The sequence below is a fragment of the Mustelus asterias genome, unplaced genomic scaffold, assembly GCF_964213995.1.
Source record: "Mustelus asterias unplaced genomic scaffold, sMusAst1.hap1.1 HAP1_SCAFFOLD_1290, whole genome shotgun sequence".
NCBI classification, from domain to species: Eukaryota; Metazoa; Chordata; class Chondrichthyes; order Carcharhiniformes; family Triakidae; genus Mustelus; species Mustelus asterias.
The window spans coordinates 36,229-60,208 of record NW_027591235.1 but is presented as its reverse complement, the minus strand read 5'-3'; the positions used below and the strand labels follow the sequence as shown (position 1 = coordinate 60,208).

The following is a 23,980-nucleotide window of genomic DNA, read 5'->3' as shown; positions in this document are numbered from 1 at the left end:
AAAGCAAATACAACAATGGCTTTGGCATCTGCTACAATGTGACTGACAGATTGACAACGGAGTCAAGGGCATCAGGAGCAAAAGATACCCTGGGAGGTGGAGAAGAATGCGACGGAGATTACGTGCGGGTCCTTGATTGGTTTTCTAAAGAGATTCAGAAAGGAAGCAGCAAGTTGGAAAAAGTCCAGAATAAATTAATTTACAGTTACATTGGAAACCTGTGCCTCACAGCTGAGTACAAAATATAAAGAGTTGAGGGAACTGGTGGATAAGCTGCAGAATGGAGCTGATTGCTGGCAGGAGAGCACGTCTCACCTGGACAATCAGTTACATTGAGAACAGGGGGCAGATGATAGGGTAAGTGGAGCTCAGAAAAATCTACTGCTGTTCGGCCAAACTCTGGAACAAGATATTGATTTCCAGTCAGAAAATATCAGATCAAGTGAAGAGTTAGAAAATGCCGTGGGGACTTTGAGGAAGTTAATTCAGCCACAAAGTGACACCTCCCCTGAAGCAGACCACTCCCTGTGTTTAGCTAACATCAAACAACCTGAGACACAAATCAGTCACCAGTGAGCAGATGTAGTTGTTTTCTCCAAAAAAAGAATCACTGAAAGCACTCCCCCTTCTCCTCTGCCTCTCCTGTGTGATAAGGGAATGCAGGTGTGTGTGATTAGCCATGACTTCTGCACCATCATGATCCACAACGCTTACTCCAAGTTGGTTTGCCCAGTTGAAGGAATGCTGTACATTTGAGTCATAATTGTTGAAGCAGGGTGTTGTTTGAAAGCATCACAGATTCGAAGAATTAGTTTGGAAAGGGAATAAAAATTAATTTAATTTGAACTGCCGTGTGTTTCTGTTTGAAATAAATTCAGACTGTACTAAAATGTGAAAGGAATGTATTTGGGTTTGAAATTAAGTTGTTCAAGGTTAGAATTGTGAAGGCCAATTTGCTCCCAAAACACAAAGATCAGGCTGCAGTTTGGCAGCAAACCAGTTCCAACTTTCCTAAACATCTGAGTTAAAATTGTTGAGATTCGGTTAACAACATATTTCACAAAGTATTTCTTTCAACTTTGATTAAGTGGAAAATATTGAAAGTTGAAATTGGTGTTCAAAAAAGGATCGATAAAAGAGATGAAATTGGAACAAAATTGAAGAAAATAACACGAGAGAAGTTTTTTAAATTATGTAAGTTGATGCAATTGCCAAGTTTCCTCTGCCCACTCCCCGCCTCTCTCGGTTCCACAGAGAAGTTAACACTTTCAGCAGACAGTTGATTGTTATAAATCTCCACACAGCCTTTGTTTTTTAATGTAACCTGTGATTGGACACATTAACTCACTGGGATCTTGGCCAGAGCCAGATGGATTGTTTGTGTTTTTTAAACAGGTGATGATGGTTTCCAGCTCTGAGTGAAGTCAACAGTTTTGAGAATTAAAGCAGAGAATAAAAGACTTTACTTTTCAGAAAACCACCAAGCCTGCTTAGGATACTGGAATTGATAAACATCTGATGTGAGTTGCTATTTCAAGCATTGAAAATGGAAATCACCTGTTGTTTAAGGGAAAGAACAAAGTTGATAATGCCTGGAATCAAACACAAATTTGGGGCAGCACTGTGGCACAATGGTTCTCATGGCTGTCTCACAGTAAGAAGTCTCACAACACCAGGTTAAAGTCCAACAGGTTTATTTGGTAGCAAATAGGCCAGGGACCCGGTTCGATTCCTGACTTGGGTCACTGTCTGGGCGGAGTCTGCACGTTCTCCGTGTCTGCGTGGATTTCCTCCGGCTGCTCCAGTTTCCTCCCACAGTCAAAAAGACGTGCTAGTTAGGTGCATTGGCTAGGCTAAATTCTCCCGCAGTGTGTCAGAGCAGGCGCCGGAGTGTGGCGACTAAGGGATTTTCGCAGTAACTTCATTGCAGTGTGAATGTAAGCCTACTTGTGACTAATGAATAAACTTTGACTTCAAATATTCTTAAAGTTTTTAAAGTTTATTTATTAGTGTCACAACTAGACTTGCATTAACACTGCAATGAAGTTACTGTGAAATGTTCGGTTTCTTTTTAAAGATATTATGAGTATATTTCATGTTTTAAAAGATTCTCCAGAACTCCGGAAAGTGCAGTTTAAAGGAATGCATACATTCGGGTATGGAACATTCTGGTAAAGGGGAAGTATAGACGAGGTAAATGAGGTGACAGCTGACTAAATATCTCTGAACTTCCTCACACCCTGTCACTCTGTCATTCTTGTGAAATTTGAAATCAGGTATTTGCAACAAGACTCAAAGAGCATCAGCCCACTGGAGGCAAAGTCATGAGACCGGCCAGTCCAGCAGAAAGAAACCCTCCGACCCTCCCCATTGACCAACTGTGAGAATGAACAAAATGCAGTCCTGGATGTAATTGAGAGCAGAAACAATAACAGCAGACTCTAATGCCCATATTCACTTGTGAACTCGCTGGTGTCTCAGCAGGGTGGATGAATTACAAAGTCCCTTCCCACACTGAGAACAGGTGAATGGCCTCTCCCCAGTGTGAACTCGCTGGTGTTTCTGTCGGTTGGATGACTTACTGAATCCCTTCCCACACTGAAAGCAGCTGTATGGTCTCTCCCCAGTGTGATCTCACTGGTGTGTCTGCAGGCTTCATATCCAAGTAAATCCCTTCCCACACTGAAAGCAGCTGTATGGTCTCTCCCCTGTGTGATCTCACTGGTGTGTCTGCAGGTTTGATATCCGAGTAAATCCCTTCCAACACTGACAGCAGGTGAATGCACTCTCACCAGTGTGAACTTGCTGGTGTCTCTGCAGAGTGGATGAATCAGTGAATCCCTTCCCACAGACCCAGCAGGTGAACGGCCTCTCCCCAGTGTGGCTGTGCCGATGAGCTTCCAGTGGAGAGGGCACTTTGTATCTCTTCCCAGTGTGTTGTGCCTGATTCAATCGACAAACAGTTTATTGAGCTGGGCCAGCGGGGAGAAGCCACAGGGGCTGACCATGTGTAACTCCACCCAACAAAGAATATCATCAATTCTTATCCAGTTACTCAGCCCATCCCGGCTGGACACAATCCAATCAGAATGGTGATAGATTACATACATCATAGGTTCAATAAAATTAGTATCTGGGCATTATGGGGCTTTGTGATCATCTCATGGACAGGTGCCCTCATCATGATGCTTTCCAGACCCCCCTTGGGGGGGTCTTTCTTGGGCTTTCTTTGTACTTAGACTCCCTTAGTTAGAAATGGGGTGGATTAAAAGTTCTCATGGACGTCAGCACTCTTCCTTTGTTTTAATCGAATGACCACATGATCTGGGAACATTTCTATTTAATACTCTCTCTTTGTAAACTCTTTTCTTCAGTATCCAATTCCAGAATTTTCCTTTTCTTTGTGTTACTTGCGTCAGGAATAAATCTTTGGACCTGACAGGAAGTTTAACCCAAGATCAATCCAACACAGGATTGGTCAGAATCATTTCACATGTGTTAAATTTTAAATAACCATTACAAATTAAAACTCTCATTCTCACATGGGTGAATTGTATCTGGATTAAAATTCCCACATGTTTAGTAAAATATCCTGGAATCCTGTCTCTGGACAGTAAATATGGCTCCAGGTTCATAACTTCTGAACAACAAAAGTTTTATTCATCACACTTCCTTTTTTAAAAATCTGTTTGATTTAAATCACAGACAGAAAACCTCAAAGCTTGAAGCGTTCAACCCACAAATATCATCCACGCACAAACAGAGAAACTTAGCATGTGCTTTACAACAACAATAACCAAAATTAATTACTTAAGCGTTCTTGTGATCCTGTTTTTAAACTCCCAAAAATGCCTTCAATTAAAGACTCAAGGTAAGGTTAATTCTCCAGAAAGATAAACCTTAACAAATGTAGCCCAAAACAATGATAAAACACATCTACAAACATCCACATAAAACAGACAAAACACACAGATTCTCACAGCTCGTAAATTTCAAACAATGAATCCTCAGCATTCTCTCTCGCAGCTATAGCTTCTTAAAGCGACAGAGCACTACAAGCTCACAACTCCTTGATTAAAATAAGATACAAGATTCTTCATTATAACTTAACCTTTTTTAAGCCAACTTCCAAGGACTGATTTTAGAGGCAAATCTTTGTTGATTTAAAATCCCAAACACGTTACACCCAAACACCAGCAAAATCTTTGTTCTTTATCTGGGGATAAAATTCTCAGTTATTCCAAATTCCTCCAGGCTATACTCAATATTTCCGCATTTAACTTATTCCCAGAAATCCTCAATTATAAACGAAAATAGACACATGAGTTTCCGGGCAGTCACAGGAATATGGTCAAGATACTCCAGTCCCACAATGCCTCACATTCAATCTGCAGTCCTTCAATTATAACAGAATATGTGGCTGTATGTCGCTGCCTTGGCCATGGTCAACCCCAAGGGTGCCTTCTTGAACTGCTGCAATGCCTAAGGTGTACGTACACCCACAGTGCTGTGAGGAAGGGACTTCCAGTTACTGAGAGAGACAAGAGATGAAATTGCTGGGCCTCTGACAGAAATCTTTGTTTCTTCATTGGACACAGGTGAGGTCCCAGAGGATTGGAGGATAGCAAATGTGATCCCGTTATTTAAGAAGGGTAGCAAGGATAACCCGGGCAATTATAGGCCAGTGAGCTTGACGTCCGTGGTAGGGAAATTGTTGGAGAAGATTCTTAGAGATAGGATCTATACACATTTAGAACTGAATAATCTCATTAGCGATAGACAACATGGTTTTGTACGAGGGAAATTTGGTTGAGTTTTTTGAGGAGGTAACAAAAATTATTGACGAGGGAAGGGCCGTGGATGTCGTCTACATGGATTTTAGTAAAGCATTTGACAAGGTCCCTCATGGCAGGCTGGTGCAAAAGGTTAAATCTCACGGGATCAAAGGTGAACTAGCTAGATGGGTACAGAACTGGCTTCGCCACAGAAGACAGAGGGTAGCAGTGGAGGGGTCTTTTTCTGATTGGAGGTCTGTGACTAGGGTGTTCACAGTAAGAGTTTTAACAACACCAGGTTAAAGTCCAACAGGTTGATTTGGTAGCAAATGCCATTCGCTTTCGGAGCGCAGACAGTGAGGAACATTGTCAGAGGCTACAGAAGGATATAGATAGGCTGGAAATTTGGGCAAAGAAATGGCAGATGGAGTTCATTCCTGATAAATGCGAAGTGATGCATTTTGGTAGAACTAACGTAGGGGGGAGCAATACGATAAATGGCAGAACCATAAACGGTGTAGATACGCAGAGGGACCTGGGTGTGCAAGTCCACAGATCCTTGAAGGTGACGTCACAGGTGGAGAAGGTAGTGAATAAGGCATATGGCATGCTTGCCTTTATAGGACGGGGCATAGAGTATAAAAGTTGGGGTCTGATGTTGCGGTTGTATAGAAAGTTGGTTCGGCTGCATTTGGAATACTGCGCCCAGTTCTGGTCGCCACACTACCAGAAGGACGTGGAGGCTTTAGAGAGAGTGCAGAGGAGGTTTACCAGGATGTTGCCTGGTATGGAAGGGCTTAGTTATGAGGAGAGATTGGGTAAACTGGGGTTGTTCTCACTGGAAAGACGGAGGATGAGGGGTGACCTAATAGAGGTGTATAAAATTATGAAAGGCATAGATAGGGTGAACGGTGGGAAGCTTTTTCCCAGATCGGTGGTGACGTTCACGAGGGGTCATAGGTTCAAGCTGAGGAGGGGGAGGTTTAACACGGATATCAGAGGGACATATTTTACACAGAGGGTGGTGGGGGCCTGGAATGCGCTGCCAGGCAAGGTGGTGGAGGCGGACACACGGGGAACGTTTAGACTTATCTAGATAGCCACATGAACGGAGTGGGAATGGAGGGATACAAAAGAATGGTCTAGTTTGGACCAGGGAGCGGCGTGGGCTTGGAGGGCCGAAGGGCCTGTTCCTGTGCTGTATTGTTCTTTGTTCTTTGTTTGTTCGCTGCTCCTTCGTCAGATGGAGCAGGTGGTCGAAAGGAGCAGCGCTCCGAAAGCTAATGGCATTTGCTACCAAATAAACCTGTTGGACTTTAACCTGGTGTTGTTAAACTTCTTACTGTGTTTACCCCAGTCCAACACCGGCATCTCCACATCATGACTCAGGTGTTCCGCAGGGCTCTGTACCGGGACCTCTGCTGTTGTGATATATATAAATGATTTGGAAGAAGATGTCGCTGGGCTGATTAGCAAGTCTGCGGACGACACAAAGATTGCTGGAGTTGCGGATAGTGATGTACACTGTCAGAGAATACAGCAGGATATAGATAGGCTGGAAAATTGGGCAGAGAAATGGCAGATAGAATTTAAGATGTGGAGATGCCGGTGTTGGACTGGGGGAAACACAGTAAGAAGTCTAACAACACCAGGTTAAAGTCCAACAGGTTTAATTGGTAGCAAAAGCCACTCGCTTTCGGGACAGGCTGCCCCTTCATCAGGTAGGTGGGAGTTCCAGATGAATGCGAAGTGATGCATTTTGGTAGATCTAATGCAGGGGGGAGCTATACAATAAATGGCAGAACCATCAGGAGCAGAGACACGCAGAGGGATCTGGGTGCGCAAGTCCACAGAACCATAAAGGTGGCACACAGGTGGAAAGGGGGGGCGAAGAAGGCATATGGCATGCTTGCTTTTATTGGATGGGGCATAGAGTATAAAAGTTGGCATATGATGTTGCAGTTACATAGAACGTTGGTTAGGCCACATTTGGAATACTGTGTCCAGTTCTGGTCGCCGCACTACCAGAAGGATGTGGAGGCTTTGGAGAGAGTGCAGAAAAGGTTTACCAGGATGTTGCCAAATATGGAGGGTATTAGCTATGAGGAGAGATTGAGTAAACTAGGGTTGTTCTCCCTGGAAAGACGGAAGTTGAGGGGGCGACCTTATAGAAGTTTGTAAAATTATGAAGGGCATAGATAGGGTGAACAGTTGGAAGCTTTTTCCCAGGTCAGAAATGACAAACACAAGGGGTCACAAGTTCAAGGTAAGGGGGCAAGGTTCAATACAGATATGCGGGGGACGTATTTTACACAGAGGGTGGTGGGGGCCTGGAATGCACTACCAAGCAAGGTGGTTGAGGCAGACACGCTAGGATCATTTAAGACTTATTGAGATAGCCACATGAACAGACTGGGAATAGAGGGATACAAACGGATGGTCCAGTTAGGAAGACGTGATCAGTGCAGGCTTGGAGGGCCGAAGGGCCTGTTCCTGTGCTGTATTGTTCTTTGTACATTTTTCAGACTTTCACTGGACTGTTGGTGGATATCAGATTGATATATTCCATTCAACCACACCCAAGGTGAGTTATTCCAATTCCTTTATTGTCCAGGACAATATATTCACAATATCTTTAAAACAGAAATTAAACATTCCCATTTGATTTCAGACAGTAACATATTCTGTTAGTTTGTTCTTTATTGTCAATGTCAGGCTGGGGTTGTTCTCCTTGGAGCAAAGGAGGTTGAGGGGAGATTTGATAGAAGTGGACAAGATTCTGACAGGTTTAGATAAGGTGGACAAAGAAAAGCTGTTCCCATTAGCTGAAGGGACAAGGACGAGGGGGGACACAGATTTCTTGTTTTGGGTCAAAGATGCAAGGGGACCGGGCCGGGGGCGGGGGGGGAGTGGGGGAGATGTGAGGAAGAATATTCTGATGCAGCGAATGGTAATGACCTGAAACTCGCTGCCTACGAGGGTGGAGGAAGTAGAGACAATAAACAATTAAAAAGGAAATTGGATGGATATTTGGGGTGTTCCAAACAGAATGAAGAACAAAGAAAATTACAGCACAGAAACAAGCCCTTTGGCCCTCCAAGCCTGCAGCAACCATGCTGCCCGTCTGAACTAAAATCCCCGACCTTTCCGGGAACATATCCCTCTGTTCCTATGCTATTCATATATTTGTCAAGACACATCTTAAAAGTCACTGTCGTATCTTCTTCAACTACCGTCCCCGGCAACGAGTTCCAGGCACCCACCACCCTCTGTGTAAAAAACCTGCCTTGTACATCTCCTTTAAACCTTGCCCCTCGCACCTTAAACCTATGCCCCCTAGTAACTGACTCTTCCACCCTGGGAAAAAGCTTCTGATTATCCACTCTGTCCATGACCCTCATAATCTTGTAGACTTCTATCAGGTCGCCCCCCTCAACCTCCTTCGTTCCACTGAGAACCAACCAAGTTTCTTCAACCTCTCCTCATAGCTAATGCCCTCCATACCAGGCAACATCCTGATACATATTTTCTGTACCCTCTCCAAAGCCTCCACATCCTTCTGGTACAGTGGTGACCAGAATTGAACACGAGATTCCAAGTGCGGTTTAACTAAGGTTCTATAAAGTTGCAACATGACTTGCCAATTTTTAAACTCAATGTCCCGGCTGATGAAGGCAAGCATGCCGTGTGCCTTCTTGACTACCTTCTCCACCTGCGTTGCCACTTTCAATGACCTGTGTACCTGTACACCCACATCCCTCTGCCTATGAATACTCTTAAGGGTTCTGCCATTTACTGTATATTTCCCATCATTATCTCACAATTGTCTGGATTCAACTTCATCTGCCATCTCTCCGCCCAAGTCTCCAACTGATTTATATCCTGCTGTATCCTCTGTCGGACCCCATCGCTATCCGCAATTCCACCAACCTTTGTGTTGTCCACAAACTTACCAATCAAACCAGTTACATTTTCCTCCAAATCATTTATATATATTACAAACAGCAAAAGTCCCAGCACTGATCCCTGAGGAACACCACTTGTCACAGCCCTCCATTCAGAAATGTACCTTTGCACTGCCAACCTCTGTTTTCTTCTGACTAAATATCTCGAAACCTCCTAACACCCTGTCACTCTGTGATCCTTGTGACATTTGAAACCAGGTATTCGCAACAAGACTCAAAGAGCATCAGCCCACTGGAGGCTGAGACCGGCCAGTCCAGCAGAAAGAAACCCTCTGACCCTCCCCATTGACCAACTGTGAGAATGAACAAAATGCAGTCCTGGATGTAACTGAGAGCAGAAACAATAACAGCAGAATCCAACCCCTGGAATCACTCGTGAACTTGTTGGTGTCTCAGCAGGTGGGATGAAACTCTGAATCCCTTCCCACATACAGAGCAGGTGAATGGTCTCTCGCCAGTGTGAACTCGCTGGTGTATCCGCAGGTCAGATGACTGAGTGAATCCCTTCCCACACTGAGGGCAGGTGAATGGCCTCTCCCCAGTGTGAACTCGCTGGTGTGTCCGCAGGTGGGTTGACCGAGTGAATCCCTTCCCACACTGAGAGCAGGTGAACGGCCTCTCCCCTGTGTGAACTCGCTGGTGTGTCAGCAGGTCAGATGAGTTTGTGAATCCCTTCCCACAATGAGAGCAGATGAATGGTTTCTCCACAGTGTGAACTCGCTGGTGTGTCTGCAGGTGGGTTGACCGAGTGAATCCCTTCCCACACTGAGAGCAGGTGAACGGCCTCTCTCCTGTGTGAACTCGCTGGTGTGTCCGCAGGTCAGATGACTGAGTGAATCCCTGCCCACACTGAGAGCAGATGAATGGTTTCTCCCCAGTGTGAACTCGCTGGTGTATCCGCAGGTGGGATGACTGAGTGAATCCCTTCCCACACTGAGAGCAGGTGAACGGCCTCTCCCCTGTGTGACGTAGCTGGTGTCTCTGCAGGTCGGCTAACTGAGTGAATTCTTGCCCACACTGAGAGCAGGTGAACGGTCTCTCCCCAGTGTGAACCCGTTCGTGTGTCCGCAGGTTGGATGACTGAGTGAATCCCTTCCCACACTGAAAACAGGTGAATGGCCTCTCCCCAGTGTGAACCCGCTGGTGTCTCTGCAGGTGGGATGACCGAGTGAATCTCTTCCCACACTGAGAGCAGGTGAATGGCCTCTCCCCAGTGTGAACTCGCTGGTGTCTCTGCAGGTGGAATGACCGAGTGAATCCCTTCCCACACTGAGAGCAGGTAAATGGCCTCTCTCCAGTGTGAACTTGCTGGTGTGTCTGCAGGCTGGATAACTGAATGAATCCCTTCCCACACTGCGAGCAGGTGAATGGCCTCTCCTCAGTGTGAACGCGCTGGTGTGACTGCAGGTGGGATAACTGATTAAATCCTTCCCGACAGTGAGAGCAGATGAATGGTCTCTCCCCAGTGTGGCTGCGCCGATGAGTTTCCAGCTCTGATGGGGATCTGTATCCCTTCCCACAGTCTGCACATTTCCATGGTTTCTCCATGGTGCAGGTGTCCTTACCTGTCTCTTGAGTGGACAATTAGTTGAAACTTCGTCCACACACAGAACAAGATTACAGTCTCTACCCGCTGTGAATGGTGTGATATTTATTCAGACTGTGTAACTGGTTAAAGCTCTTTAGTCAGTGCACTGGAGCACTCTCACTCAAGTGTGGCAGTGTGTTGATGCTTTTTCACTCACACTGACATTTCAAATCCTTTCAAATCGACAGACTGGACAATCATTTCTCCTTCTGGATTCAAAGTCTGATGATATTGAGGTCCCAAGGAATATGACTCTGTCACGTCTTGACGTGACGTTTGAGATTTCAGTCTGTGATTTCTCTTTCAATATCCTGGAAAATGAGTTTCCAAAAGTCATCAGTGTCAGTACAGGATAGAAATTCAGAACAGACAATTTCTATGGAACATTCTTTCCTCTCTCATTCCCCAAAAGCTGTAAATCTCCACCCCACACACTCTCTCCCCATTCTCAGCAGGTCTGGCAGCATCTGCATGGAGAGAAAAGAACTGATGTTTCAGAGCTTTGACAAAGGGTCATCTAGACAAGAAACATCAGCTCTTTTCTCTCCTTACAGATGCTGCCAGACCTACTGAGATTTTCCAGCATTTTCTCTCTTGGTTTCAGATTCCAGCATCCGCAGTAATTTGCTTTTATAAGGCTGCAGATACCTCCTCCCAAGTGACATGCGTGTGCCCAAGACATCACCACTTGTTTCCCTTATTTCTTTCGCACCCATGGTGCTCTCCGCAGTAAACACAGAGGAGAAGTATTCATTAAAAATCTCACCCATCTCCTGCGGCTACCCACACAGATGGCCATACTGATTTTTAAGGGGATCTATTCTCTCTCTCGCCACCCTTTTACTCTTAATATAGCTATAGAACCTCTTGGAATTTTCTTTAATCTTACCTGCCAGATCCATATCAGACCCTCTTTTTGTCCTCCTGATTTCCCTCTTCAGTATTTTCTTACACTTTTTATAGTCAGAGTGATTCACTTGTCCCCAAAGAACAAAGAACAATGCAGCACAGGAACAGGCCCTTCAGCCCTCCAAGCCCACGCCGCTCCCTGGTCCAAACTAGACCATTCTTTTGTATCCCTCCATTCCCACTCCGTTCATGTGGCTATCTAGATAAGTCTTAAACGTTCCCAGTGTGTCCGCTCCACCACCTTGCCCGGTAGCGCATTCCAGGCCCCCACCACCCTCTGTGTAAAATATGTCCTTCTGGTATCCGTGTTAAAACTCCCCCCCTTCACCTTGAACCTATGACCCCTCGTGAATGTCACCACCGACGTGGGAAAACCCTCACCCATTCCATTGTGACATCACACCCTCACCCATTCTATTGTGACATCACACCCTCACCCATTCCATTGTGATGTCACACTCCCACCCATTCCATTGTGACGTCACACTCTCACCCATTCCATTGTGACGTCACACTCTCACCCATTCCATTGTGACGTCAGGGCTTCCCTCTCCGATCACAATCCCTGCCGGCCTCCCACATGCAGCCTCAATGGCGGCAGTCAGCCCGGGTCTAACACTACAAGCTGCCGCTCCATTGGGTACAAAGGGGGGAACCAGGAAGTTCATTTCCGGGGTTTGGGTTTGAACAACATGTTTACAAAGGCTCTCCACCCACCCGCCACATTTATCATTCCCCGCACGCCGCCCTCTACCTCGTATTGATCTCGCTTCCGAGTTAAAACCGTCTTTGGGTCGCCATTACCCGCACTGCGCATGCTTCAGTCCCGCCCCTCATTCACTCCGATTGGTTGGAGGACCAGCCGCTCCCGCTCGGTCCTCCAGCTCCGCCCCCTCTTCCTATTGGTCCGGAGCTGCCGTCAATCAGTCCCCGGGCATTGTGATGTGGAGCATGCGCAGTGTCATTGCTGTCCTTGGCGCTTGTTTGTCCCGGAGAAGTGGAGTCAGCGTTAGGCGGTGGCTGGGAGGATTTGGAAACACTTTGTGGATCCGCAAACCCTTCAGAATCATTGTCAGCTCCCTGGTTTGCAGCTGCGGGGCTTCTCCCTCCCTCCCTCCCGGGAACAGGCCCAGGTTAACGGCCCCATCCTGGCTCAGCCACTGGAGGATGGTTCACATCAGAGGATGGGGGAGGGGGACAATAAATAAGAGGTTACACTTTGGCCTCAAATCAATGAGGACTCTGATCTCTGGGAAGGAAGGAAACCCTGGGAGGTGGGCGGGGAGGATTCACAAACACCCGCTGGAGGCCCCAACACCCCCAATAAGAAGCTGCAGCTCCCTGCAGTGACCAGGAGAGAAAATAATTGATTTTATATTCACTCTGTACAAAAGAACTGAACCCAGCCAGAATAGAGGGTGGGAGAAAAGATTTGTGAAGATATTTCACACTGGGTTTGCCAGGCTGACCAACTCTCTCAGAGAAAATAAAAGGACATCCTTCATGAGTCTGTCGGAGCAGGTGAGCAGTATTGTGTGCGGTGCTGCTGGAACTGTGTGGGTGGGCACGGGCTGGTTGGCAGCCAGAACAGTTGGAAGAGGGTGCTGCACAGATCCATCTTATGGGTGAAACAGCGCCCATACACCATGCAGCCTGGCACACTGGAGTCATGGGACAATCCATTGAAATATGAGATGGTTGGTTAATGTGGGAGTTGGTTGCAGGACAGGGAGGAGGGAAAGTGTTCAGGATGAGGATTTACTGCTTTACAGGAACAAGTGAGGAAACAATGTTCCACAGAACATGGATTGACGATTGGCTGTCAGACAGAAGGCAGAGAGTTGGGATAAAAGGTTCTTTCTCAGAATGGCAACCGGTGACAAGTGGTGTCCCGCAGGGTTCAGTGTTGGGGCCACAGCTGTTCTCTTTATATATTAACGATCTAGATGACGGGACTGGGAGCATTCTGGCCAAGTTTGCCGATGATACAAAGATAGGTGGAGGGGCAGGTAGTATTGAGGAGGTGGGGAGGCTGCAGAAAGATTTAGACAGTTTAGGAGAGTGGTCCAAGAAGTGGCTGATGAAATTCAACGTGGGCAAGTGCGAGGTCGTACACTTTGGAAAAAAGAATAGAGGCATGGACTATTTTCTAAACGGTGACAAAATTCATAATGCTAAAGTGCAAAGGGACTTGGGAGTCCTAGTCCAGGATTCTCTAAAGGTAAACTTGCAGGTTGAGTCCGTAATTAAGAAAGCAAATGTAATGTTGTCATTTATCTCAAGAGGCTTGGAATACAAAAGCAGGGATGTACTTCTGAGGCTTTATAAAGCACTGGTTAGGCCCCATTTGGAGTACTGTGAGCAATTTTGGGCCCCACACCTCAGGAAGGACATACTGGCACTGGAGCGGGTCCAGCGGAGATTCACACGGATGATCCCAGGAATGGTAGGCCTGACATACGATGAACGTCTGAGGATCGTGGGATTATATTCATTGGAGTTTAGGAGGTTGAGGGGAGATCTGATAGAAACTTACAAGATAATGAACGGCTTAGATAGGATGGACGTAGGGAAGTTGTTTCCATTAACAGGGGAGACTAGGACGCGGGGGCACAGCCTTAGAATAAAAGGGAGTCACTTTAGAACAGAGATGAGGAGAAATTTCTTCAGCCAGAGAGTGGTGGGTCTGTGGAATTCATTGCCACAGAGGGCTGTGGAAGCCGAGACGTTGAGCGTCTTCAAGACAGAAATTGATAAATTCTTGATTTCTCGAGGAATTAAGGGCTATGGGGAGAGAGCGGGTAAATGGAGTTGAAATCAACCATGATTGAATGGTGGAGTGGACTCGATGGGCCGAATGGCCTTACTTCCGCTCCTATGTCTTATGGTCTTATACTTTCAAATTCCGGTATCCGCAGTAATTTGCTTTGATTCCAAATAAACTTATTGGACTTTAACCTGGTGTTCTGAGACTTCTTACTGTGTTGAGGCCATCCCGGTTGAGGCCATCCCGGTTGAGGCCATCCCGGTTGAGGCCATCCCGGTTGAGGCCATCCTCATGTGTGTGGAACTTGGCTATCAGTTTCTGCTCAGCGATTCTGCGTTGTGTGTTGTGAAGGCTGCCTTGGAGAACGCTTACCCAAAGATCAGAGGCTGAATACCCGTGCCTGCTGAAATGTTCCTCGACTGGAAGGGAACACTCCTGCCTGGTGATTGTCGAGCGGTGTTCATTCATTCGTTGTCGTAGCATCTGCATGGTCTCCCTAATGTACCTGCCTCGGGACAGGAGCGGTGCCAGAGGACTGGAGGACAGCTGATATGGTACCACTAGTCAAGAAGGGAAGTAGGGAAAAAAACAACAAATTACTGGCCAGTGAGTGTAACTTCAGCAATAGGGAAACTATTGGAAACAATTCTGGGGACAGAATTAATTTCCACTTGGGGAGGTGAGGATTAATCAAGGATGGGCAGCACGGTTTTGGCAAAGAGAGATCATGCCTTACAAATCTGGTTGAATTTTTGAGGAGGTGACTTGGTGTGTAGATTAGGGTAGTTCAGTTGATGAAGTCAACATGGACTTCATTCAGGCTTTTGACAAGGTCCCACATGGGAGGCTGATGGAGAAGGTAAAAGCCCATGGGATCCAGGGGCAATTTGCCAAACCGGATCCAAAATTGTGTTTGTGACTGGATGCCTGTGTTTAGTGATGTTCCGCAGGGATTGGTGCTGGGTTGCTTGTTGCTTGTAGTGTACGTTAATGATCTGGATGTGAATATAGGAGGTATGATTAGTAAGTTTGCAGATGACACAAAAATTGGTCATGTGCTAAAAACCGAGGAGCAAAGCCTTAGATTACAGGACGATATCGACAGGGTGGCACGGAGGCACTGCTGCCTCACAGTGCCAGGGACCCGAGTTTGATTCCCGGCTTGGGTCACCCTCTGTGTGGAGTCTGCACATTCTCCCCATGTCTGCGTGGGTTTCCTCCGGGTGCTCCGGTTTCCTCCCACAGTCCGAAAGACGTGTTGATTAGGTGCATTGGTCATGCTAAATTCTCCCTCAGTGTACCCAAACAGGTGCTGGAGTGTGGCGACTCAGGGATTTTCACAGTAACTTCACTGCAGTGTTAATGTAAGCCTACTTGTGACACTAGTAAATAAACCGTAAAACTTTAGTTAGATGGGCAGAACAGTGGCAAGTGGAATTCAACCCTGAAAAGTTTAGGTAATTTTTGGAGGACGAGCAAGTTAACAGAATGCACAATGAATGGTCAGATCCTAGGAAGTACAGAGGATCAGAGGGACCTTGGTGTGCATGTCCATAGATCTCTGAAGACATTAAGACAGTTACATAAGGTGGTTCAGAAGTCACATGGAATACTTGCCTTTATTAACCAAGGCATTGGATATATGGTTGTAGAGATTCACATTCTAATCAGTATTCTGTAACTTGATTTTGTGCCTCTGTATGCCCTGTTTGAGAGCAGATATCCACTCCATCTGACGAAGGAGCCGCACTCTGAAAGCTAATGGCATTTGCTACCAAATAAACCTGTTGGACTTTAACCTGGTGTTGTTAAAACTTTTACTGTGTTTACCCCAGTCCAACGCCGGCATCTCCACATCATTGAATATAAGGGCAGGGAGGTTATGATGGAGCTGTATAAAACACTGGATAGGCCACAGCTGGAGTACTGTGTGCAGTTCTGGTCGCCACACTATAGGAAGGATGTAATTGCACTGGGGAAGGTGCAGAGGAAATTCCCCAGGGTGTTGGCTGGGCTGGAGTGTTTCAGCTATGAAGAGAGGCTGGATAGGCTGGCGTTGTTTTTCTTGGAGCAGGGAAGGGTGAGGGGGACCTGATTGAGGTGTATAAAATTTTGAGGGGCACAGATAGGGGGGACAGGAAGGAACTTTTCTCTTTAGTTGAGGGGTCAATAACCAGGGGCATGGATTTAATTTCAGGAGCAGGAGGTTTATAGGAGAAGTGAGGAGAAATCTTTTGACCCAGAGGGTGGAGGGAATCTGGAACTCAGTGCCTGAAAGAGTAGTAGAGGTGGGAACCTTCACAACATTTAAGAAGAATTTAGTTAAGCTTTTGAAATGCCATGGCATACAAGGTTACGCACACAGAGTGGAAAATGGGATTGGAATAGAACGGTCCTTGATGGCCAGCACAAACACGATGGGCCGAAGGGCCTCTTTCCATGCTGTAAAACTCTATGATCACCCACATTGGCAGCAAGTTCAATATCATCATCAGTCACAACCCCCTGCATCTTCACTAACTGAAACAATCCATTTAAAACATTTTGAGTCGAGGAATGTAGCCATATTTCTGTTAGGCTGCAGCCTGCATGGAGATTTCCAGCTGTGTGTGTCCAGAACAGGAAGCAGTGAGCATGGATCTGTCAATCAGCCTCAATCAGCACCTTCAGGAGAATTGGGAGGGTGAATATTAGATACAGCAGAGTGAGAATGGAGGGAGAGTGTGTGGGATGGAGATTCACAGCTTTTGGAGAATGAGAGAGGAAAGAATGTTCCAGAGAAACTAGAATTGTTCTGAATTTCTATCCTGTACTGACACTGATCACTTCTGTAAACTCCTTTTACAGGATATTGGAAGGGTAGGATTTACAGACAGAAATCTCAAATCTAATGTCACATCAACATCTGACATCCTCACTCAATTCATCGGGATCTGAATATATCGATCTTTGATTCTCGAAGGAGAAATGTTTTCCTGTTCTGTCTGCTTCAAAAACTTTAATCATTTGTGTGACTGGAAAAGCACCAAGGCACAGATACACCCGAGTGACAGTGTTCCAGTGCACTGAGAGTGGTAAGAGCTTTAACCAGTTACACTACCTGAAAATACATCGCAGCATTCACAGCGGGGAGAGACTGTACCCGTGTTCTGTGTGAGATTTAACTGATTGTTTAACCTGGAGAGTCACAAGGATGCCCGCATCATGGAGAAACCGTGGAAATGTGGGGACTGTGGGAAGGGATTCATATCCCCATCTCAGCAGGAAGCTCATCGGCGCAGTCACACTGGGGAGAGACCATTCACTTGCTGTGTCTGTGGCAAGGGATTCAGTCAGTTATCGAATCTGCGGACACACCAGCGAGTTCACACTGGGGAGAGGCCTTTCACCTACTCTCACTGTGGGGAGGGTTTCACTTGGTTATCCAGCCTGCAGACACATCAGCAAGTTCATTCTGGCGAGAGACCGTTCACCTGCTCTCAGTGTGGGAAGAGATTCACTCAGACATCCCACTTGCGAACACACCAGCGAGTTCACACTGGGGAGAGACCGTTCACCTGCACTGTGTGTGGGAAGGGATTCACTGACTTATCCAGCCTGCGAGGACACCAGCGAATTCACACTGGGGAGAGACCGTTCACCTGCTCTGTGTGTGGGAAGGGATTCACTGACTTATCCAGCCTGCGAGGACACCAGCGAGTTCACACCAGGGAGAGACCATTCACCTGCTCTCAGTGTGGGGAGGGATTCACTCAGTCATCCGCCCTGCAGACACATCAGCGAGTTCACACTGGGGAGAAACCATTCACCTGCTCTCAGTGTGGGAAGAGTTTCAGAGCTTCATCCACCCTGCTGAGACACCAACCAATTCACGAGTGATTCCAGGGGTTGGATTCTGCTGTTATTGTTTCTGCTCTCAGTTACACCCAGGACTGCATTTTGTTCATTCTCACAGTTGGTCATTGGGGAGGGTCGGAGGGTTTCTTTCTGCTGGACTGGCTGGTCTCATGACTTTGCCTCCAGTGGGCTGAGTCTTGTTGCGAATACCTGGTTTCAAATTTCACACGGATCACAGAGTGACAGGGCGATTGGAAGTTAAGACATGTTCAGTCAGCATTTCTATTTGAAACTCCCCCAGATGCCAATCGAATTTCCTTTGTAATTGTTTATTGTCTCCACTTCCTCCACGCTCGTAGGCAGCGAGTTCCAGAACATTACCATTCGCTGCATCAAAATATTCTTCCTCACATCCCCCCCTGCATCTCTGACCCAAAACCATAAATCTGTGTCCCCCTCATCCTTGTCCCATCAGCTAATGGGAACAGCTTTTCTTTGTCCACCTTATCTCAACCTGCCAGAATTTTGTCCACCTCTATCAAATCTCCCTCAACCTCCTTTGCTCCAAGGAGAACCCCAGCCTGACATTGACAATAAAGAACAAACTAATAGAATATGTTCATACCTGAAATCAAATGGGAATGTTTAATTTCTAATTTAAAGATATTGTGAATATATTGTCCTGGACAATCAAGGAATTTGAACAACTCACCTTGGGTGTGGTTGAATGGAATATATCAATCTGGTATCCATCTACAGTCCAGTGAAAGTCTGGAATGTGTAGCTGGAAATCCCTCCCTAACAGCACTGTGGGTGTACTTACACCTCAGGCATTGTAGCAGTTCAGGAAGACAGTGTTGGGGTTGACCATGGCCGAGGCAGCTACATACAGCCACATATTGTTGTAATTGAAGGACTGTGAGGCATTATGGGACTGGACTATCTTGACCACATTCCTGTGACTGCTCAGTTTCTGCAATCATGGACCATTAAAGCTGCTTAGCAGGGCCCCGATAGAGGACGTGGTGAGAATATTTACTCAGAATGAGTTAGAATTAAACTTATTCCAGAACACTGGCTGATGTTCAGCAGCTGATATACCCGAATTTGTAAAAAGAGGGTCTGACCAATCAACAAACCATGGTAGGTAGTCGGTTAAGAAGTGAAGAAGCGTTCTCAGGCATTGTTTAAATTATTTTATCATAAATTTGTGATAAGAACTGTGAGGGACTTGTGACCCGTTAGTCGCTGAGGTGACGGTATCCTCCAAGTAGCACTGGACTGAAAAGCAGACCTCTGAGAGTCGATTCTAATGGTTATAATCCTACCCAAGCATGGTCAGTGAAAAATCAGAGCTTAAGTGGGGACCGGACAGGTCTCTTACCTGCCATTTGGAAACTAAGAACAAGAAACATATTGATAAAATAATTAGAGAATAGAGCCAACGTTTCAAGTCTGAATGACACTTCATAAGAGCTCTCATGAAGGGACATCTAGACTCGAAATATTGGCTCTATTCCCTCTCCACAGATGCTATCAGACCCGCTGAGATTTTCCAGCATTTTCTGGGGGGGTTTTCAGATTCCAGCATCCACAGTATTTCACTTTTATGATAAAATGATTCAGTCTGATTGGAATCCCCACGACCCTCCCGCATTGTTCTGACTCTACCAGCCGGGTGTGGAATTAATTGGATAGATCTTCCAGAGAGCCAGCAGAGACATAATGGGCCAAATGATTTCTATTTATGCTGTATCATTCTCTAAAAGAGTGAATATTCAGTATCAGGGACAGACAGAAGAACCAGTGACTGTGCGATTGAACCCAGCCAGAATCAGCACCATAAAGGGAGGAGTGAGAGGGAAACGGTGTAAAAGCTTTGAAACCATTGAAATCTTAGGAAATCTTAGAAACCCTACAGCACAGAAAGAGGCCATTCAGCCCATCGAGTCTGTACCGACCACAATCCCACCCAGGCCCTACCCCCATATCCCTACATATTTACCCACTAATTCCTCTAACCTACGCATCCCAGGACACTAAGGGCAATTTTAGCATAGCCAATCAACCTAACCCGCACATCTTTGGACTGTGGGAGGAAACCGGAGCACCCGGAGGAAACCCACGCAGACACGAGGAGAATGTGCAAACTCCACACAGACAGTGACCCAAGCTGGGAATCGAACCCAGGACCCTGGAGCTGTGAAGCAGCAGTGCTAACCACCGTGCTGCCCATTGCATGGTCCTGCAGCAGAACATTGAGAAATGGAGCACAGCAATGTACCAATTCTCAATATTTCATTAATTTACCTCAAATGCTAACAATGTTATTTTGAATTAACTGTATGAGGTTTCAATGGCGGTTATTACCCAGCATTCGCTGCGGGTGTGAAAGTGCCCTATTCACTCCACAGGAGCCCAGTGCGCAGGCGCAGCGCTGTATCTGGGGCATGCGCAGTGCCACTTTGCTCGGAGGCCTACGAGTGCGGGAGACACTTGTTTCAAGGGGTGAGAATCGGTAGGGCGGCGGGAGGAATGGAGCCGGGAGTCGGGGTGAGGAGGGAACACAGGCTTCACAAACATCTGCTGTAGGCCGCAAGGCCTGAATAAGAGCCTTCCGGTTCCGGGTTTGCAGCTCCGGGGATTTTATCCGGGATCAGGCCCAGTGCCGCGGCCGCCATTTTTGTTTAGCGGGGAGCAGAGCGCATGCGCGACCAGTGGGTGGAGCTTCAGGATTTGGGTGACCAGGAGAGACAATGTTTGAGTCATTGACTGACAGGCCGGGTTAATGGATGCTGCCTTTCCCGGGGGAAGGTGCTGCAGGGGGAATGTGCGGCCATTCGAATAACAGAATAAAAACATGATCAAAATTAGGAGCAGGAGGGGGCATCTAGACCCATCGAGGCTGCTCTGCCATTCAGTAAACACATGGCTTAACTCAATTTTCCTCCAGCCCCAACCTCTCTAAGTCATCACCTCCTGGTAGGTAAAATGGTATATAACACAGTTTTGAATATACTCAATGAGCCGGCCTCTACTGTTCAATGAGGGAGAGAATTTCACAGCTTACTGAACTTCTGAGAGAAGCAATTTCTCCTCATCTCTGTCTTAGATCATTATTTTTAAATTGTTCTCGCAGTTCCAGATTCCCTGTTGAGGGGTAAACCCTTTCAGCATTCGCTCTGTCAAGCACCCTCAGAATCTCATATGTTTCAGAAAGATCACATCTCATTTATCTAAAATCCAATGAGCATAGATGCACCCTGCCTATCCTTTCCTTATAAAACAGACCCCTTCATGCCCGAAATCAGCGAGTGAACCTTGTCTGAATTGCTTCCAATGTAAGTATATTCCATTTTAAGTAATCTTATGCTAGAAAACAGGAGGGGAGAATGTTATGGATTTATATTCAGGACTACAAATGACTGTTGGGGGTGACACAGTGGTTAGCACTTCTGTCTCATAGTGCCAGAGACCCGGTTCAATTCCAGCCTCGGCTGATTGTCTGTCTGGACTTTGCACATTCTCCCTCTGTCCATGTGGGTTTCCTCTGGGTGCTCTGGTTTCCTCCCACACTCCAAAGATGTGCAGGTTAGGTTGATCGACAGTGCTAAATTGTCCCTTTGTGTCCCAAGATGAGGGGGAAGGAAAGGGGAGGATTAGTGATGTACGTATATCAGGTTACAGGGATAGGGCCTGAGTAAAGGTGCTCTGTTAGAAACTTGGTGCAGACTCAATGGCCTAAAAGGCCTCCTTCTGCACTACAGAAATTCTGTGATTTTGGAATCTCCTTGGTTAGAAGAAGAGCATTTTCAAGCAATCTCAAACCCCCAAAAAATGTGTATCTCTTAATTTCAAGCCACAATTAACACATGACTCTTGTAATCTTTTGCAGGGAGTTAGAATATTTGAAGATTGCAATTTTTCTCTGATTCCAGTGCTTCTGACATCTTTCCAGCCGCAGGTTTCAAATTAGAAAACAGTGAAATTGTTTCAGAGGTGAGTATTGTTGAACATTTACCTATAATTTTGAATTTTCGTGCTGTGCTCTGTTATCTGTACTCTGGTTAAAAGTGCTTAACTTGGAGGTTTCAGCCTCATTGTTCCACAGGAGCAGGCTGAGGGTAAGGGAGCTTGTTTGTGCACTAATTTATTTAATTATTTTTCAGTTAAATTAGTGAAAAAAATCAGAGGTTTTTTTTCTAAACAGGAAATAGGCCCAGCAGCAGCCTGGGAAGATTTTGGAGGGTTTAAAAGTAGGCCGCACCTTTGAGCGGGCAGCGTCGTTAGCGGGCAGTGGAGTGAGCAGGGGACAGAGTGAGAGCTAAAAGGGCTTTGGCTCACAGGGCTTCGGCGAGGAAGGTTGTTTGTTTGTTTTTCTTTGGTTACAGCCCCTTTTTGTTTTATCCCCAAAACTAAAAAGGACATGGCTGGTATGAGTGGGAGGCCAGTATACTGCATTCGGTGTGGGATGTGGGAGTTCCTGGAGACAACTTGCCTCCCGGAAGTCCATATCTGTGCCAGATGTGTGGAACTGCATCTCCTGAAGGATCGTGTAAGGGAGCTGGAGCTGAGGCTCGATGAACTCAGTTTAGTTAGGGAAAATGAGAGAGTCATAGATAAAAGTTATAGTCAGGTAGTGACACCAGGGTCTCGGAAGGAAGACACGTGGGTCACGGTTAGGAGGGGTAATAGTCAGAAGGGTGATGTGCCAGAAAGCACCCCAGTGGCAGTCTCCCATAAGAGAAAGGGATGGGCAACAGATGGGAGAAGGGAAGGGAGTGAGCAGTCTGTGGAGGGATCCTCTGTGGTTGTCCCCCTCCACAATAGGTATATTGTTTTGGATTCTGTGGAGGGGGATGACCCTCCAGGGGTAAGCCACGAGGACCAGATCGCCTCCACGGAGACAGGCTCAGGGGTCCGGAAGGGAAAGAAGGGGTTTAGGAGAGCGATAGTTGTGGGGGACGCAATGGTTAGAGGCACGGACAGGCGCTTCTGTGGGACTGAACGAGAATCCAGGATGGTAGTCTGCCTCCCTGGTGCCGGGGTACTGGATGTCTCCGAGAGGGTAGGAAGCATATTTAAAAAGGAAGGTAGTCAAACGGATGTGATTGTACACATTGGGGGAAATGATGTAGGTAGGAAGAGCAGGGGGGTCATACGAGAGAAATTCAGGGAGTTGGGTGCTAGGCTAAAAAGTAAGGCCTCCAGGGTAGCAATCTCTGGACTGCTCCCGGTGTCTAGTGCAAGTGAGGCTCGGAACAGGGAGATTCTACAGTTGAACGCGTGGCTAAAGGACTGGTGCAAGAGGGCGGGTTTTAAATTCATAGATAACTGGGAAATCTTCAAGTCAGGATGGCAACTGTACAGAAAGGATGGGTTACACCTTAACTGGAAGGGAGCAAATATCCTGGCTGGGAGTTTTGCTAGAGTGTTTCGGCAGGATTTAAACTAGTGTGGCAGGGGGGTGGGGAACAAAACAGGAGGTCAGTAAATACTGAGGCTGGGGTCGAGCTGGGGGCCAGGGCAAGGCTAGCTAAGAAGAGGAGCACTCTGGAGGAGGAGGACCTGACTGGGCCTGGAGGTCTGGAGTGCATCTGCTTCAATGCGAGGAGTGTAACGGGTCAAACAGACGAACTTAGGGCCTTAATGCTTGTGCGGAATTTGGATGTGGTTGCGGTGACGGAAACTTGGTTAAAAGAAGGACAGGACTGGCAGCTGAATATTCCGGGGTATCAGTGTTTTAGGCGAGACAGAGGAGGGGCTAAAAAAGGTGGGGGAGTAGCGATATTAGTTAAGGAGCATATTACCGCGGTGCAGAGGGTAGACAACTTAGAGGGGTCATGTACTGAGTCGCTGTGGGTGGAACTCAGAAACAGGAAGGGTGCAGTCACTATGCTGGGGGTGTACTACAGACCACCCAACAGCCCACGGGAAGTGGAGGAAAGGATATGTCAGGAGATTCTGGATAGGTGCAGAAAAAATAGGGTTGTTGTAGTGGGGGACTTTAATTTCCCTGGCACAGACTGGAAAGTGCTTAGAGCTGGGGGACCGGACGGGGAGGAATTTGAAAAATGCGTACTGGAAGGTTCTTTGGAACAGTATGTAGATAGCCCGACTAGAGAGGGGGCTATACTGG

The 23,980-nt window shown here is 46.7% G+C and overlaps 2 protein-coding genes across 4 annotated transcripts in view; one reads left to right on the top strand and one right to left on the bottom strand.

The window, feature by feature from the left end:
* The window catches only part of LOC144488102 (uncharacterized), a 69,467-nt gene that overhangs the window by 37,232 nt on the left and 8,255 nt on the right, over nucleotides 1–23,980 (top strand). The window contains exons 1-2 of one of the 3 annotated variants that reach the window (XM_078206120.1): nucleotides 21,037–21,182; nucleotides 21,737–21,840. The exons of the other annotated variants lie outside the window; for them this stretch is intronic. The gene's annotated coding sequence lies outside the window, so the exon portion shown is untranslated. Of the gene's footprint in view, nucleotides 1–21,036; nucleotides 21,183–21,736; nucleotides 21,841–23,980 lie in introns of those variants that run through there. 3 annotated transcript variants of the gene reach the window in all.
* LOC144488107 (uncharacterized) lies at nucleotides 9,110–12,054 on the bottom strand. Its single transcript, XM_078206127.1, has 2 exons — nucleotides 11,992–12,054; nucleotides 9,110–10,141 (listed from the first exon to the last, which is right to left on the bottom strand). Exons 1-2 carry the CDS (start codon nucleotides 12,052–12,054, stop codon nucleotides 9,110–9,112), a joined length of 1,095 nt encoding a protein of 364 aa, XP_078062253.1.